Here is a 17,289-nt window from a genome sequence, read left to right on the forward strand (position 1 = left end):
CCGGGACGTCCATAGGGGTTTCTTTGTGGGCGTTTTTTGGACGTCCCGGTACGTCTATAGGGGATTGAAGGGGTTAATGTCTAAACCTTGGCAACAAAAGTGAGTACACCCCTAAGTGGAAATATGCCCCACAAATGCTCAATAGGGTTTAGATCTGGAGACACGCTTGGCCAGTCCATCACCTTTACCCTCAGCTTCTTTAGCAAGGCATTTGTCGTCTTGGATGTGTGTTTGGGGTCGTTATCATGTTGGAATACTGCCCTGCGTCCCAGTCTCCGAAGGGAGGGGATCATCCTCTGCTTCAGTATGTCACAGTACATGTTTACATTCATGGTTCCCTCAATGAACTGTAGCTCTCCAGTGCCGGCACACTAACGAGTCACATGACACCGGGTAGGGGAAATGGCTAATTGGGTCCAATTTGGACATTTCCACTTAGGGGTGTACTCACTTTTGTTTCCAAAGGTTAGACATTTATGGCTGTGTGTTGAGTTATTACACTGTTATGCAGGCTGTACACTCACTACTTTACATTGTAGCAGAGTGTCATTTCTTCAATGTTGTCACATGAAAAGATATAATAAAATATTTACAAAAATGTGAGTGGTGTGCTTACTATTGGGAGATACTGTATATCGGCAGCAGGGTCTAATACAGGGGCGTCCAACATGCGGCCGCGGGCCAAATGCGGCCCGTGTGACCTCGAGGTGCGGCCCGCGTGAGATCGGCAGCCAGGATCGCAAGAGCCCTGCTGCTTACTTGTGGGAGGGTCTATTCTCTGCTCCAGTCCTGCTTCCTCTGTGGGGAGAACGAGGGAGGCCGCGCCCCCTGCTGAAGTCTGTGAGCGGCATCGAGAGCTGTAGTAGGTAAGGGGGTGGGGGAGGTTGTTTGAATGAGTATGCCTGTGAGGGAATGAATGTGTGAATGAATGAGTATATGAATGAATGAGTGTGTGTGTGTGTGATAGCATGGATGTGTAAGTGCTGGAACCTAGGCATGATGGGACTGTGATTGCTGTTAGCAGATTGCTGTTAGCAATCACACTCCTATCATGCTAAGTCAGCCAGTACATGCTGAAACCTGGCTAGCTGCCCCCCTTGTGTATTGATGCTGCCTGTAGTATGGGGTCTGCACTTACAGCCACCCTGTACCAGCATGTACTGGCTGACTTGGCATGATAGGAGTGTGATTGCTAACAGCAATCTGCTAACAGCAATCACAGTCCCATCATCAGGTTCCAGCATTTACTGGTTGCTTGGGTATAAAAAGAGTGTGTTTGCTGTTAGCAATCACACTCCTATCATGCCAAGTCAGCCAGTACATGCTGAAACCTGGCTAGCTGCCCCCCTTGTGTATTGATGCTGCCAGCAGTATGGGGTCTGCACTTACAGCCACCCTGTACCAGCATGTACTGGCTGACTTGGCATGATAGGAGTGTGATTGCTAACAGCAATCACAGTCCCATCATCAGGTTCCAGCATTTACTGGTTGCCTGGGTATAAAAAGAGTGTGTTTGCTGTTAGCAATCACACTCCTATCATGCCAAGTCAGCCAGTACATGCTGAAACCTGGCTAGCTGCCCCCCTTGTGTATTGATGCTGCCAGCAGTATGGGGTCTGCACTTACAGCCACCCTGTACCAGCATGTACTGGCTGACTTGGCATGATAGGAGTGTGATTGCTAACAGCAATCTGCTAACAGCAATCACAGTCCCATTATGCCTAGGTTCCAGCATTTACTGAACCCTGATTCAAGTGAACCCTGAATTTTCGGTTTTGGTCCAGAATTTTCATTTAGGTGCATCCCTAGGATAAATAGAACTATTTCATTTTAACTTATCCAGAATTCTGAATTTGTAGTCACAAAACTTTCTAGGCCCAGAAATCAGTGAGAGGAAAAGTAAAGGTTTTGTGTCATTTACTTTATTTTAATCTGCATATTTTATTAAAGTCCATATTTTCACACAGTGAAAAATGAGTGCGGCCCTCGCACGTATACAATTCTGATGAAGTGGCCCACTGCAGAAAAAACTTGGACACCCCTGGTCTTTTATTAAAGAATGAAACCTAACTGCCAGTTCAGCTGTTATTTTGAAATCTTATTTCAATCACAGTCTTTACTTCAAAGAAATAAGTACATATTATGTAGTTAAAAATGCATATCTAATGCATATATATATATATATATATATACCTGTTTCTGTAATCTCATGCGCTTCCTGAATGGCAGAAATAAAATGTGGTCACCCTAACCGACACCCAAACACACACACACCAGGACAGGTTCTGCCACACTGACACCCAAACACACACACACCAGGACAGCCTCTGCGACGCCGACACCCAAACACACACCAGGACAGGCTCTGCCAGACCGACGCCCAAACAAACACACTGGGACAGGCTCTGCCACACCGACACCCCCCACCGGGCCTCACTCAAAAGATCAGAGCAAAAGATCAAAGGCAACAGCTGAGCTACATTGAGGCCAGAATTGTGAACATATCACACAGAGAGCGGCGTTTGTAAACCCGATACACCTGGTAAGGGGTGTAAGCCTAATAACAACTGTAAGGAAAACCATTCTGTGGATTGGAGCAAATTAAGGAGCAAATTCTGTATTTGGTTATCCAGGGTAGCTAAATAAGTTTACCAACTAGTGAAAAAAACGTGTTGTTTTATTTTCCCTATGTAAAGTAGCCTCTGCCCAGTCCATTTTAAATATATATAATGAAATCTAGTGAAAGCCATCTCCAATGAAGGGGGTATTATGTATCCACTGGTACAAGATTGCCTTCTGAACAATAGCCAAGAGGATAAGTAGCAATGCTTGCTCTTTGGATGTGGTGTACCTAGGTTCTTCTTGCTGTGAACGCCCAAAGAGGTGCAAGATTAAACTTGAGCTTCAAAGTTTGAGTGGTATTTTGATGTACCTGGGACCAAAAAGGACAAGCCCATAGACAATGCAGAAGGTCTGCAGAGGCAAGATTGCGCTTAAAGCAGACATCTGGGAAACTTGAACATTTTCTGTGCTCTTTTATGGGTTTTCTATGTATTCCCTTTTCAGTAAATTGTTTTGTAAAGGGGAGTGTATTTTTATTACTGGCCACTAGGCTACACTGGGCTAAATGTTGCCAGTTCTCCCCATGGGATAATCTTGTATCCTTTACGACAGGGGTGTCCAACCTGCGGCCCTCCAGCTGCTGCATGACTACATCTCCCATACTCCTCAGCCAGCCCCTTAGCTGAAAGAGCATCATGGGAGATGTAGTCCTGCAGCAGCCGGAGGGCCGCAGGTTTTGACACCCCTGCTTTATGAAGTCCTGATGATGAACAGGTCCAGTGAGTTTTTTCTATTAAAGTTGCATATATTTATATAAAGTTACTACGGTCTCTCAAAACATGTTTTTTATTGCACAGCTTTATTACAGCAAAGAAGATAATGCGTGTTTTTCCACCTTGTCTCATTGATCAAAGATTTACCTTTAAATAATTCCTTACTTTTAATCAAATATAGTGTCTCATAAATGATAACCAGAGAGAGTTTTAATTTATGGTAGAGTCTCATTAAAAAGGAGTCCAGTCCCACTGATTCAGCTCCATGGTGAGCAATAGAGCCATGTAAGGATTAGATAGGACTTGCCAAAATTGAGGTACTTTGATTTAGGGGTGAGCTAAGTACTATCTGGCAATATACTGTGACAAAGCCCCAATATTTATGCTTCAGGTAAATGTGATTTATTTTGTATTTGTTGGGTGCGAGCTGATTCCTTGCTATGTTGTCATATTGGTCGTTTCTCTGCAAAACTTAAATCTATATGCTTCTTAGGGTGTGCTGCTTTTTGTATTTTGTGTGTATAGATTAGAGCAGAAGAGCTAATCCTCACAAAATATAGATGCCAATGCTTATAAATACCCCTGGCATTCTCTATGCTGAGGTGAGCTCTTTAATACAGAAATAAACCATAACGTGACTATCCCTGCTTTCTCGTTGGCTGAAGGCACGAAGTATTAGACGGGTTAACTAGTGACATCAACCCAGAGTGCCTTGCACTGTTTTCTGGTTTGTAGACAGTTGCTTAGGTAACCATGCAAATGGACAAATCCCAGGACGTCATATCTAACCAATCCCTATGCTCCTAAGTGTCATCATAGCATAGGGAGGGTATATAAGGGGAGTGGACAGCAGTGTGGCTCAATATAGCATGAGAGTTCTGAAGAGGAAGTGGGTGGAGCAATAAGTAATGCAGCAGCAACAAACTGACAACCACAAAGAGAAGTGGCGACCACAGCTGCGGAGAGAACGAAATATCTACAAGTGCAACCTAAGAATAATAACAAGATCCAGCAAAGAAACATGATAAAGGAACATTTACTGCTGAGCTTTCAGGTAGAGACATTCACCCTAAGTGGTTTTAATTAATAATTTGCGCAAAATATATTTGAAGACTTCTTGTTTGAATGTGCTTTGAAGCATTGCGACAATCTTGGTAAAGCTTTCCAGTGTCGGTTGGGGGAATCTCCTTATATTTCATCTCTCTGTGTCAAGGAATTATGGAAATACCCTTTTACCATGATGATATGATAAATCTGCAGCTGTACCCAAGTTCTGCTCTTTCAACAGTAAGTAGGATGATGAAAAAAGACCTGAATCTCAATTTAGCTGAACAAGTGACACCGCATATGAAACCTCATCACCACGACGAGGAGGATGTACTAAACTCTCCTGACTTAGGCCTACTAAAACTTTCCTCTCCAGAACTAGAGAGGCTGATTCGTCAATCAAATGGCATGGTAACCACTGCCACAACTAGCAACCAATTCTTGTACCCTAAAGCTGCTAATGATGAACAGGAATTTGCCGAGGGATTTGTTAAAGCACTGGAGGATCTACACAGTCAGAATCAGCTGGGTAGTGGCATGAAGATGAGTTCACTGTCTACTGTTGTCCCCGTACAATCATCCATGCCTTCTAGTGCTCCAGATTTTGTCAATTTCAATGGTTATAACGGTGAAGAAACGGGCACCATAGTTAACTACAATACAGAAGCTGTTCATTTCCCACCAATGCCATATGATATGGGAAAACACCACCCTCACCTTCTCCAACATAGGGTGCATGCTATGAAGGAAGAGCCTCAGACAGTGCCAGAGATGGTGAGTTTTGGAGACAGCCCACCCATGTCCCCAATAGACATGGACAACCAAGAGAGGATTAAGGCTGAGAGAAAGAGGCTGAGGAACAGGGTAGCAGCCTCCAAGTGCAGGAAGAGGAAACTAGAGAGAATTTCAAGACTGGAGGAGAAGGTAAAGAGCCTTAAGATACAAAACACAGACTTGGCCTCCACAGCTTGTTTACTAAGGGAACAGGTGGCACAGCTTAAACAGAAAGTCATGAGTCACGTCAATGGTGGGTGCCAGCTTCTTCCAAATCAGGTCCATGCCTACTGACGTGGAGCCCAAATCCTTGTGTAATGGAAAACAACTCCAGTTAAAGGGTGAGGTTGAAACCGAAAAGACAGAGTTATAGGTGTACATTTACGATTAGGGCATGGTCTTCATTTTTTAGTATTTACTTTCATCTATTCAACACACGTCTAAATACAATGCAATGTACGCGCTATATATATATTATTTTCAGAACAATTTTAAAGTTGCCCTTTTGGCTAAGTAATTTTACTTTAAAAGTGCTGATGTCAAATGCAGCCTTGGTGTAGATGCACTAGAGGTATCACTTCCAAAATAGGCTACTACCAAGTTTTTGTTACAAAATGTTGTAAACACGCCAATTAATATCTTATTCTCATTTGAATGTGTAAACTATATAGCACAACATAAAAACTGGAGAGAGAATTTTTTCACTATAGATAAAGTTGTTCTATTTCTCTCTTTAATACATCTCCCTGGCATATCTTAACTGGCAACAGCTAAAAGATATTAAAGATTTGGTAAAATGATTTCCTGTCAAATACTTTTACATTCTGTCTAAAATGTTTACAAACCTAAACAGCAAAAAACTGCCATAGAGTATAGCCTAATTTTGCAAACAAGGCATGTTCAAAACAAACAGTATGTGCTCAATGACATATGTGTGTTATTTTTACAACTTGCACTGGCTTTTGTATTTGTACAATAATGTAGATATATTTTAGAAAACAAAACTATTTTGCCTATTTAAAAAAATATTTTTAATGCAAAATGCAACTTTCTTTTTATGTAACACATTCCAGGTAAACAATACTAAACAACACTAGATAATAAAGCACTGTTAATATTTTTACTTTATCACATATGCGTTCAAGGTAATGTAGCTAGTGGCCAACATATTAGATTTTCATGTTGATTTCCTGCATGAGTATCCATATTGTGATGTAATAATTACATTGTATAACATTGTGTGAGACTTCAAGTTCCATTTAGAGTTGTTGTTTTGCAATTAATTGGAGAAAATTAACTTGCCGGCACACATAAGAAAATGCTACATTGTATATAGGTAGAAATAACAAATGTCCATAGGTATGGCGTAACTGCTTTTGAATGTTATAACTCTCATCACCATCATCATTGTGTCCGAGAGCGATGGGAGATGTAGTCTACAAAAGCTCACGAATAACAACTGTTTATATGAATCTATGTGGCTCTCCGTGTACTTGTGTTATTTTTTTAATGTATCCATATATGGCTGGCTCTTGAGGGGTTAACCGTATAAGTTGTATGCCCTGTATATATATTGCACAGCGCTAAAGAATATAATAGCCCTATATAAATCAATAAATAATCATCTTCTATAGTATTGTGTCTTGACTCATGCAAAGAAATGGGCCATTAAAAAAAAAAAGTTAATTTGGGGGTTTGTCCTTCAATTGACATACATATTGTTGTTTATATGTATATATTACACTAGCGTATATGCACATTTTTCTTTTCTTTTTACTTCTCCTATCTACCTCTCTCTTCCACTTCTTATGACCCTTCGTCCTCTTTTTTATTCTTTTCTCTTTCTCTCAACCCTCCTATATACAGTGGAAAGAAAAAAGTAAGTGAACCATTTGGAATTACCTGGTTTTCTGCATTAATTGTCTAGAAAATGTGATCTGATCTACATCTAAGTCACAAGTATAGACAAACACAATGTGCTTAGCTTATAACACAAACAACTATAATCTTTCATGTCTTTATTGAACACTCCCATTAAACATTCACAGTGCTGATGGAAAAAATTAGTGAACCCTTGGATTTAATAGCTGGTTGAAACTCCCGGCAGCATTAACCTCAAAAGTGCTTCCGGGAGCTTCAGATCAGACCTGCACAACATTCATGAAAAATTTTAGACCATTCTTTCTTACAGAACTGCCTAAGCTCTGACTTGGTCCCTCCAAAAGGCAGATTTTCTTTTTGTTTTTAAACTGCATCACCTAACTTCTACTGGGCTTCAGCTGGAGGACAGCCATCCTGACATTATCTAGTATGATACCTTGATAAACTTTGTAATTCATTGTCTCTACTATGATGGCAAGCTGTCCAGTCCTCAAGGCAGAGCAGACCCAAATCATCATGCTCCCTTTACCATACTTCACTGTTGGGATGATGTTTCCATGTTAGTATGCAGTGCCATAGTGCTGCCTGTTGTTCCCAAAGAATTCAACCTTAGTTTTATCAGTCCACAAAACATTTTCCCATTGGCATTGTGGAATGTCAAGGTGCACTTTGGCAAACTTCATGTGCACACTAATGTTTTTTTGGAGGGCAGCAACTTCCTCCGTGGTGTCCTGCCATGGTCTCCATGCCTGTTCAATGTTTTGCATATAGTAGTCTCATGAACAGAGATGTTAACCAATTCCAGTGATTCCTTCAAGCCTTTAGCTGTTACTCTAGGGTTGGTGTCACCTTGACTGGGCGCCACTTCTAGAGAGAGTAGCTACAGTACCAAATTGTCTCTATTTATAAACAATATGTAAATGCTTTGAGATTAATTTTTTAACCCTTTCCAGCTTTCTGAAAATGAACAAATTCTTAATTGTGGGTTTAACGATGTGTGTCTGTGTGTAAATATGTGTGGAAGTGAGTATGCTAGTTACTGGGGGCGACAAGGAGGATGGGGACACTTGGCTTTACTGGCCCCTTGAATCAGAAGGTGGCAGTGATCCTCTATTATTATATCCATAAGGCATATGTGACGGGACGCCCTGTACCCAGAATGGGTACACCCATCAGCAGTTCCTTGCTTCCTCCCAGAACCGCAAGGGTTAACTGCTTCCAGCGCTCGACGATACTGCAATGAAAGGATCAGGAACCGACTCTGTACCCTCGGTGTAGTAACACCGTAGCCCGCTGAGACGTAGCCAACATGGTGTTGTAATGTCCTGAAAAGGACAATGAGTGATATAGCCGGTCCCTCTATGATTAGACGAGACTAATGTCAAGGTGAACAACAACAACGCTTTATTGGGGAACACACAACCTTTTATACACTACTCTAACAATGAAAGAACATAATCACATTAGCACAGCTATATCCTGCCCAGACAGCCTGGCGCCATACTCAGGCCACCAAGCCCGCTGTTTTCGGGGTGATCCCGAGAGAGCGGCGGCGATCCCAGGGTACCGATGGATAGCTCGGAGTCCATAGAGTATTCTGTCCAAAAAGCGACACGGTCCACGGTTGGGACCCCGAGCGGTAGCAGTTGAAAGGTTCCCCGGGACAGACCACAATACAGCCGGATGTGAGTTCCATGACCGTGTCGACTGAACCCCGCTCTCATGGGAGTGGTAGAACTGGAGTTCCATGGGAGGCACCCCTTGCCTGTACCCCACCACCTGTGGGTTAACTCTACAAAAGAGCGCTCTGGTGGGGTCAATCGTGTCTGCGTTATTAAATTAGTTAAAGTCGGCAGGCAAGTGCTTGGGTCCTAGCCGAGAAACAGTTCCAGAGGATTACGGTCAGGAAAAAGGATATGTGCAAACCGGGCTCCAGTGTTATAGAGATGTGATTATGTTGGTGGGGTAAGAGAAGAACAGGAACCACATAACAAAAAAATTAACTGATTTCTGCAACCTAGGGTTGTGACAGCATAGTTCAGCCAGTGAAGTTAGTTTTAAGAAATTTTACTGATTTAAATGTTGTTTTCACTATAGAAGAATTGACGCATTATATTTAAAAGCAGCTAGTGCTATAGGAGAACAATGAAGACGGTGATAACCTTTGCTAATGTGTAAAAAGGCATAAAAAAGGGCTGCTGCTCATCCTAACTTTTTATCAAGTAAACATATTGATGAACATGATATTCATGTAAACAACACATATAAACAAAATTAGGTAAATACAACCTCAGATGAACAACAACACATGACAAATTACAGTGTGTCATGATTTATTCAACAAAAATAAAGCCATAAAAGATAAAGCCTCACCCCTTCATTCGGGCCACCCTCAGTGTCTGATGAGGGCTGGCCTTAGCTTCCCTGGAGCCCCCCTCGACGATAAAGAAAGGGAAAAAAAATCTTGTAACAAACAACTAGTGTTATTTAGAGATTATTTATGTGGAAGTGCAAACAAGTACAATAATATATAACTGTGAACACTGGTAACAATAATGTACCTTAAATACATTAAATATAGGAAAAAAACAGCTAACAGTGCAATCTTTGTAACAAAAACATTTTTCCTTTAAATATTGAAAAAAATGGACCCTAGGCAACTACCGTATTTGCCCGATTATAAGACAAGGTTTTTTCAGAGGTGGTCTTCAAATTCGCAAGACTACAAGACTAAGATTCACATCCCCCGCAGCGCTGCAGGGGACCTGAATCCTCCTCTCTGACAGCCTCTGCTGCTGCCAGCACTTCCTCTGGAGGCTTCTATGACGGAGCGCCGGCATCACATGACCTTCTGGTGCTCCACCATAGAAGCCCCAGCAGAAGTTCCGGCAGCAGCAGCAGAGTCTGTGCGCATCCCACAAACGTTCACCGGCTGCGGGATGCGCACAGACAACCTCCGCTGCTGCTGCCAGAACTTCTGCTGGGGCTGTCAGGATCCAGGTCCCCTGCAGCGCTGCGGGGGATGTAAATCTTAGTCTTGTAGTCTTGCGCACAGACAACCTCTCTGCTGCCAGCACTCAGGCATAGAAGCCCCAGCGGAGGTACCGGCCAGCAGCGGCAACATCTGGGGGGCAGATGTGCATAACTGGGGAAATTAAAACAAAAAAATCTTTTTTGTCAATCATAGTTTTTATTAAATATGAAAAAAAATTACATGTGAATTAATATTTACGATTAAAACTTTTTTCTTATAGGGTAGTCTTATATTCAGGCTTTTTCTTTTTTTCCTAAATAATATTCAAATTTCAGGGGGTCGTCTTATAATCAGGGTCATCTTATAATTGAGCAAATACGGTATTTCCTTTGCACCCCCTCCACACTCCCTAGCATGCAATAACTCCCTCCGCTCCCACACCCAAAAAAAAAAAATATTTGCCAAATTGACTGCAGATAAGGGGAAAACTGTGAGAGTCAGTGCAGTCTTCCCTCCTTCTGCCTCTACCATGATTTTGAAAGGTCCTCTCCCCCCCGTAATCATCCCTAGAGTCCCTTTGTCCATTGATTCACTAAGCCATCACTCTCTTTTCCGTCCTACCCTGTAGTTCAGGTACAGATCAAATAAACAACACATGTAAACAACACTTGCGTGTATAGCATTGCAGGTACAGTCGCACAGATAACACACAAACCCAGCTTTGCAGGAATAGATCAAATAAACAAATAAACACATGGAAACAGCACTGCAGGTCAATGTTCCCTCTAATTTTTCTTAGGTGGTGTGCGCAGAAAATTTCTCTTGTGCAAAAATTTTCCGAGAGCCAAAATTTTGTGCGCATAATATGCTCCTGCAAACGTTAAATTTAAATTGTTATTATATTTTTGGAACAGCTCGCTCATGGTTAATAACACTACATTATAGTGTAATAATGTAGTATTAGTTACACAACAGTATTACTTACTGTAATGTTTTTTTAAAGGTAAAATTCTCACTGCATAAGTAAATTATGAGCGAATCACGAGCGGAGGCTCCAGGCCGCATAAAGGATAAAAAAAATTTGGGAAAAACTGTTGTGCGCAGGGGCGTACCTAGGGTATTTGGCACCTGGGGCGGATCCTGTACGTGGGACCCCCACACACACTTTAAAACTGCATAGCTTCTATCGTTAGGCAAACATTGACAGGGGTACAGCATAACTGTTATCATTATTTACTAAGGCAGACGTTGAAGGTGGTACAACATAACACCTATCACTATATACTGAGGCAAACATTGACGGTGGTACAGCATAACTGCTATCATTATATACTGAGGCAAACATTGACAGTGGTACAGCAGAACATCTATCACTATATACTGAGGCACGCACTGACGGTGGTACAGCATAACACCTATCACTATATAGAGAGGCACACATTGACCATGGTACAACATAATACCTATCACTATACATTGAGCCAGACATTGACAATAATGCAGCATAACCCCAATCACTATATACTAAGCCAAACACTGATGTGGTGTAGGCCTACCAATTTAGTGTCTGGCCTAGTATCATATATATATATATATATACTATATATTATATACTATATATATCTATATAGGGATGCACCGAAATGAAAATTCTGGACCTGAAAATTTAGCATTCATTTGACTGAAACTGAAAATGACGCCCCCACACACACACCTTTAAAAACAAAAATTAAAAAAACACTTTTATTAAAAGTAAAACCAAAATTAGACAAAAAAATCAATAACATATATATATATATATACACTGCTCAAAATAATAAAGGGAACACTAAGATTACACATCCTAGATCTGAATGAATGAACTAATCGTATGACATACTTTCGTCTTTACATAGTTGAATGTGCTGACAACAAAATCACACAAAAATTCTCAATGGAAATCAAATTTATCAACCCATGGAGGTCTGAATATGGAGTCACACTCAAAATCAAAATGGAAAACCACTATAGGCTGATCCAACTTTGATGTAATGTCCTTAAAACAAGTCACAATGAGGCTCAGTAGTGTGTGTGGCCTCCACGTGCCCATATGACCTCCCTACAACACCTGGGCATGCTCCTGATGAGGTTGTGGATGGTCTCCTGAGGAATGTCCTCCCAGACCTGGACTAAAGCATCCGCCAACTCCTGGACAGTCTGTGGTGCAACGTGGCGTTGGTGGATGGAGCGACACATATTGTCCCAGATGTGCTCAATCGGATTCAGGTCTGGGGAACGGGCGGGCCAGTCCATAGCATCAATGCCTTCCTCTTGCAGGAACTGCTGACACACTCCAGCCACATGAGGTCTAGCATTGTCTTGCATTAGGAGGAACCCAGAGCCAACCGCACCAGCATATGGTCTCACAAGGGGTCTGAGGATCTTATCTCGGTACCTAATGGAAGTCAGGCTACCTCTGGCAAGCACATGGAGGGCTGTGGGGCCCCCCAAAGAAATGCCACCCCACACCATTACTGACCCACTGCCAAACCGGTCATGCTGGAGGATGTTGCAGGCAGCAGAACGTTCTCCACGGCGTCTCCAGACTCTGTCACGTCTGTCACATGTGCTCAGTGTGAACCTGCTTTCATCTGTGAAGAGCACAGGGCGCCAGTGGCGAATATGCCAATCCTGGTGTTCTCTGGCAAATGCGAAACGTCCTGCATGGTGTTGGGCTGTAAGCACAACCCCCACCTGTGGACGTAGGGCCCTCATACCACCTCCATGGAGTCTGTTTCTGACCGTTTGAGTGGACACATGCACATTTGTGGCCTGCTGGAGGTCATTTTGCAGGGCTCTGGCAGTGATCCTCCTGCTCCTCCTTGCACAAAGGCGGAGGTAGCGGTCCTGCTGCTGGGTTGTTGCCCTCCTATGGCCTCCTCCACGTCTCCTGATGTACTGGCCTGTACTGGCCTGTCTCCTGGTAGTGCCTCAAAGCTCTGGACACTACGCTGACAGACACAGCAAACCTTCTTGCCACAGCTTGCATTGATGTGCCATCCTGGATGAGCTGCACTACCTGAGCCACTTGTGTGGGTTGTAGACTCCGTATCATGCTACCACTAGAGTGAAAGCACCGCCAGCATTCAAAAGTGAGCAAAACATCAGCCAGGAAGCATAGGAACTGAGAAGTGGTCTGTGGTCACCACCTGCAGAACCACTCCTTTATTGGGGGTGTCTTGCTAATTGCCTATAATTTCTACCTGTTGTCGGGTTCCAGCAGCATGTGAAATTGATTGTCCATCAGTGTGGCTTCCTGAGTGGACAGTGTGATTTCACAGAAGTGTGATTGACTTCGAGTTACATTGTGTTGTTTAAGTGTTCCCTTTATTATTTTGAGCAGTGTATATATATATATATATGATTAACACTCACACTCCCATCATGCCCAGGTTCTAGCATGTACTGGTTGCTTGGACATGATAGGAGTGGGATTGCTGTTAGCAATCATATATATATAAATTAATATTATCGAATTTTTCTGTCCAATTTTGGTGTGTTACTTACTTGTAATAAAGGTGTGGTTAACACACCAAAATTGAACAAAAAATATATATAGTACATGCTGGAACCTGAGCATGATAGGAATATGATTACAGCCTCCCTATGCCATGCTATCCCCCCCACACACTTACACATCCATGCTATCACACACACACACACACTCATTCACAAACATTCAGTTTAAACTACAACATAACACCCATCACTCTCACACACTTACTAATTCACTCTCACAGAGTGTTTTCCTACCTTTTCTGTGTCACTTTTCCTCCTCTTCGTTCTTCCTCTTCCGTGTCCTCTCCTTCCGGTGCAGTAAAGATGGTGGGCGTGGCTTCAGTGCTGTGCGCCGGGATCTGACATCAAATCCCGACGCACAGCATCAGTTGCCGCCCGCATCGCAAGGGAGCAGGATCGGAGGTCTGTATTAATTGATTTTAAGCCGGTTGGAGGGAGATCCTTGATCTCCCCAACCGAGCTTGCTCCTCTAGCGGCGGACATTACTGTCCATCTCTGGACAATTTTTGTTCGTGTGCGCTCCCTCTGAAAGCTATGTGCGCGTGCACAAGTGCACAGCTTAGAGGGAACACTGCTGCAGGTATAGATCGACTAAATAAGATATACAAACCTAGATATACATAAATAATGGAAACATAGCATAGCAGATCAACAGAATAACACACAAATCTGGCTTTGCAGGTATAGATCAACTTGTATAGCATCCGCAGGTATAGATTTAAAAAAAACTAAATCATGGGCATAGATCACAGGTTAATACTCAAAATACAAAAAAGTGAAGCGCAATATTCTAATTAAATATAAGTATTAGACCTTCTGGTGAAGTGGTGCTGCAAAAACACAGGAACAAACTCCCCAAAATGTTCCAAATTAATACAATCAAAACCACACAAGTGTCTGCGCACCCAAATAATAAGTGAGTAAATTATATGTGCAGGCTTCAAACTTCGTAGCAGCACTACCACAAAGAGAAGCCCTCTTAGTCTCCTGATCCACTTCCGTAATGCTACTCCTCCCAATGTCGTCAACACGCACTACGCGTTTCGCTTATCTCAGACATCCTGCTTGTCCCATCTTTGCATTTCCCCAAATCACTTATACATCTGTGATACACACAAAACACTTATACAGTCACTCACTCATTCACTCTACCACAATTCCTTCACATAATTATTAATTCTCTCACTCATTCACACAAATCATTTACACATATTCATTAATGCATTCTCACAATTCATTCTCACCATTCATCCACACATTATTTCATTCTCTAATTCATTCACACAATTCATCCATACATTAATTCAGTAATTCTCTCTCATTCACACAATTTTTCCACACATTAATTTGTTCATTATCTCTCTCATTCACACAATTCATATTAACTCAGTTATTCTCTTGTGCATTCACACAATTCTTCCACACACCAATTCATTCTCACTTATTCACACAATTCATCCACACATTACTTCATTCATTATCTTACTCATTCTCACTTTCTTTCAAGAGTCTTACTACCCCCCCTTTCTCACAATCTCTTCACCCTTCTCACTCTCTACCCTATCTCCTCCCATGAGCGACCACTCGGCGCCCCTCTCTCTCCTCCTCTCCCTGCAGCCTCGGCGCGGCCTTAAGGCCGGCCCTGGGTCTGACACTCCCTCGTTCAGAAGACACAGTTGTCCTCCATCCTGTCTCCCCTTACTCTGGTTAGAGACAACCCTGATTTCCCTCCAGGCATGGGTGTTGATCTTTTCCCAGCAGCTTCTCTGGTGGAGCGCTCTGGGATCCATGGATACCTGGCGACAAGTGGTCCCAAACCACTGGAACATTTGCTATCACAGGGGCCACCCCTCTCGGCGAGTTAAAATACGTGCAACTTTTTCCGCTCCTTGGTGCAGAGGCATAATGTACTAAGGGACCTTACTGAGTTTGAAGACCTTCCTGCTCATGGCACATCCCTACGGCTTAATACTGGCTGCCTTGCATCCTGAACCCCTGAAATTTATGAGGAGGTGGGAGTCTGCGCTGCAGGTCGTCCTCACGGCAGAACAATGGGAGAAGGTCTGCATTCTTGCACACTGCTGTTCAATAAGTAATAAAGACCAGGAAATGTCCTATAAGATGATGATCTATTGGTCGGATGTGCCTGATAGGTGCTGGAGTTGTGGAGCTACCCCAGGCTCCCTTCTACACTTATGGTGGCAATGTCCACGAATAGTTCCATTCACACATACAGAATCTTACAGACAAGGCCATCCCATTCATAGAAACATAGAAAGTGATGGCAGATAAGAACCATTTGGCCCATCCATTCCAGGAATAGTTTTCCTTAGTATCTCCCGTTATCCTATCCTATGATTGCTTAAATGTCTTCACATGTATTAACCGCTTCTGCTGGAAGGCTATTCACACCGGAATTTTACCTTTTTCAACATATGACTTACCCAATTGACTGGTACAAGAAATCAACAGTCCGCCTCTTTTTGACAGACGCAAAAGCCCTGATACCTAAGGATTGGGTCCTCCGAGTGGAGCAGAAGCGAGTGTTTGAGGAGTTGGCTCTAACAGCTGATGGGGCGGCAAATAGATATCGGAGTACTTGGTTCCACTGGTTGGAATTTGTTTCTGGGCCTCTTGTTCGTCCTTTATTAAGATAAAAAGTATCAGACGTGCCACTGGAGGCTGCTTTTTAAATAGCAGTAGTCAGTGGAAGATTGAGTAAGAATCCCGGGCTCCCCTTTTGCAACTCACTATTCTATGCCTGCTATGAGTCTATTAACGCCCAGAATTGTATTTTTACGAATTGCTCTGATTTGTATCCCTCTCCCTAAAGTGCAAAAAAAGAAACAATGATTTACCCACAAAAAACAAATATATGGTGGAAAAATTGAAACAAAATCACTTTTTATTTGAACATAAGATAATGACATATAGAGCAAGTCATCATTATTATGTACTTATATTTAAGTCAAATAGGTTACTTTATTCATTTTTTACAGTAAAGCATAATCATGATTTTACAAACATAACATTGTCTGGTCGAATCGAAGAGGGAAACATGGAGTTTATCCAAATCAATAGAAGCCCAATATAATTAATTCTGGTACCAATTTTTTTTTACAATTTGGAGAAGGAATCCCATCCATCTTTTTGAATGGATATACCCTTTTCCATCATATACTGATAATCAATTTGCTGAGTAACCTGGATCCAGCTAGGGGTTATAAACCAATTTCTAGCAATCTTTGTTGCCATTAAAATGTGGGTTATTACATATATGTGTGAGTGGGGAACTTTTGAAAAGTTGCAATAAAATAGTACCGTTTCTGCTGAAAATAAGTTTGTTTGGTTTTTTTTTTTAATTCTTTTTATTTCTTCTAGGACTTGTTTCCAAAGATTTTTAATTTATACCATATCTCCAAGTCAATTTCTTTGCCTAAGTCTTTTTCCCATCGTCTCCATGACATTGGAACTAAATTCTCATAATTCATAAGGTTTACACGTTTAGACATCAGATTTAGTTTACCACCATCATCAAAAACTTCTGTTAAAAAACATCCGTGAGTATACGTGATTGAGTGAATGAATCTGTGAATGCAGTGGCGTCGCTACAGGGGGGCAAGGGGGGGCAATTGCCCCCCCTAGGATATTCCTTGCCCCCCCTGTTGCCCCCCTGCCGATTTTGGAGCCACCCAGGACAGTCCCCTTGACTGCTAACGA

General features: G+C 42.3%; 1 protein-coding gene across 1 annotated transcript; it reads left to right on the forward strand.

Moving 5' to 3' along the window:
• The first annotated feature begins 4,553 nt into the window (after nucleotides 1-4,553).
• LOC149289456 (transcription factor JunD-like) lies at nucleotides 4,554-5,450 on the forward strand. The gene has a single exon (XM_089490611.1). The coding sequence runs from the start codon at nucleotides 4,554-4,556 to the stop codon at nucleotides 5,448-5,450; it is 897 nt and encodes a 298-aa protein (XP_089346737.1).
• Nucleotides 5,451-17,289: the final 11,839 nt, after the last annotated feature.

Source organism: Sceloporus occidentalis, unplaced genomic scaffold (assembly GCF_023333645.1).
Source record: "Sceloporus occidentalis isolate IW3139 unplaced genomic scaffold, rSceOcc1.0.p SCAF_45, whole genome shotgun sequence".
NCBI classification, from domain to species: Eukaryota; Metazoa; Chordata; class Lepidosauria; order Squamata; family Phrynosomatidae; genus Sceloporus; species Sceloporus occidentalis.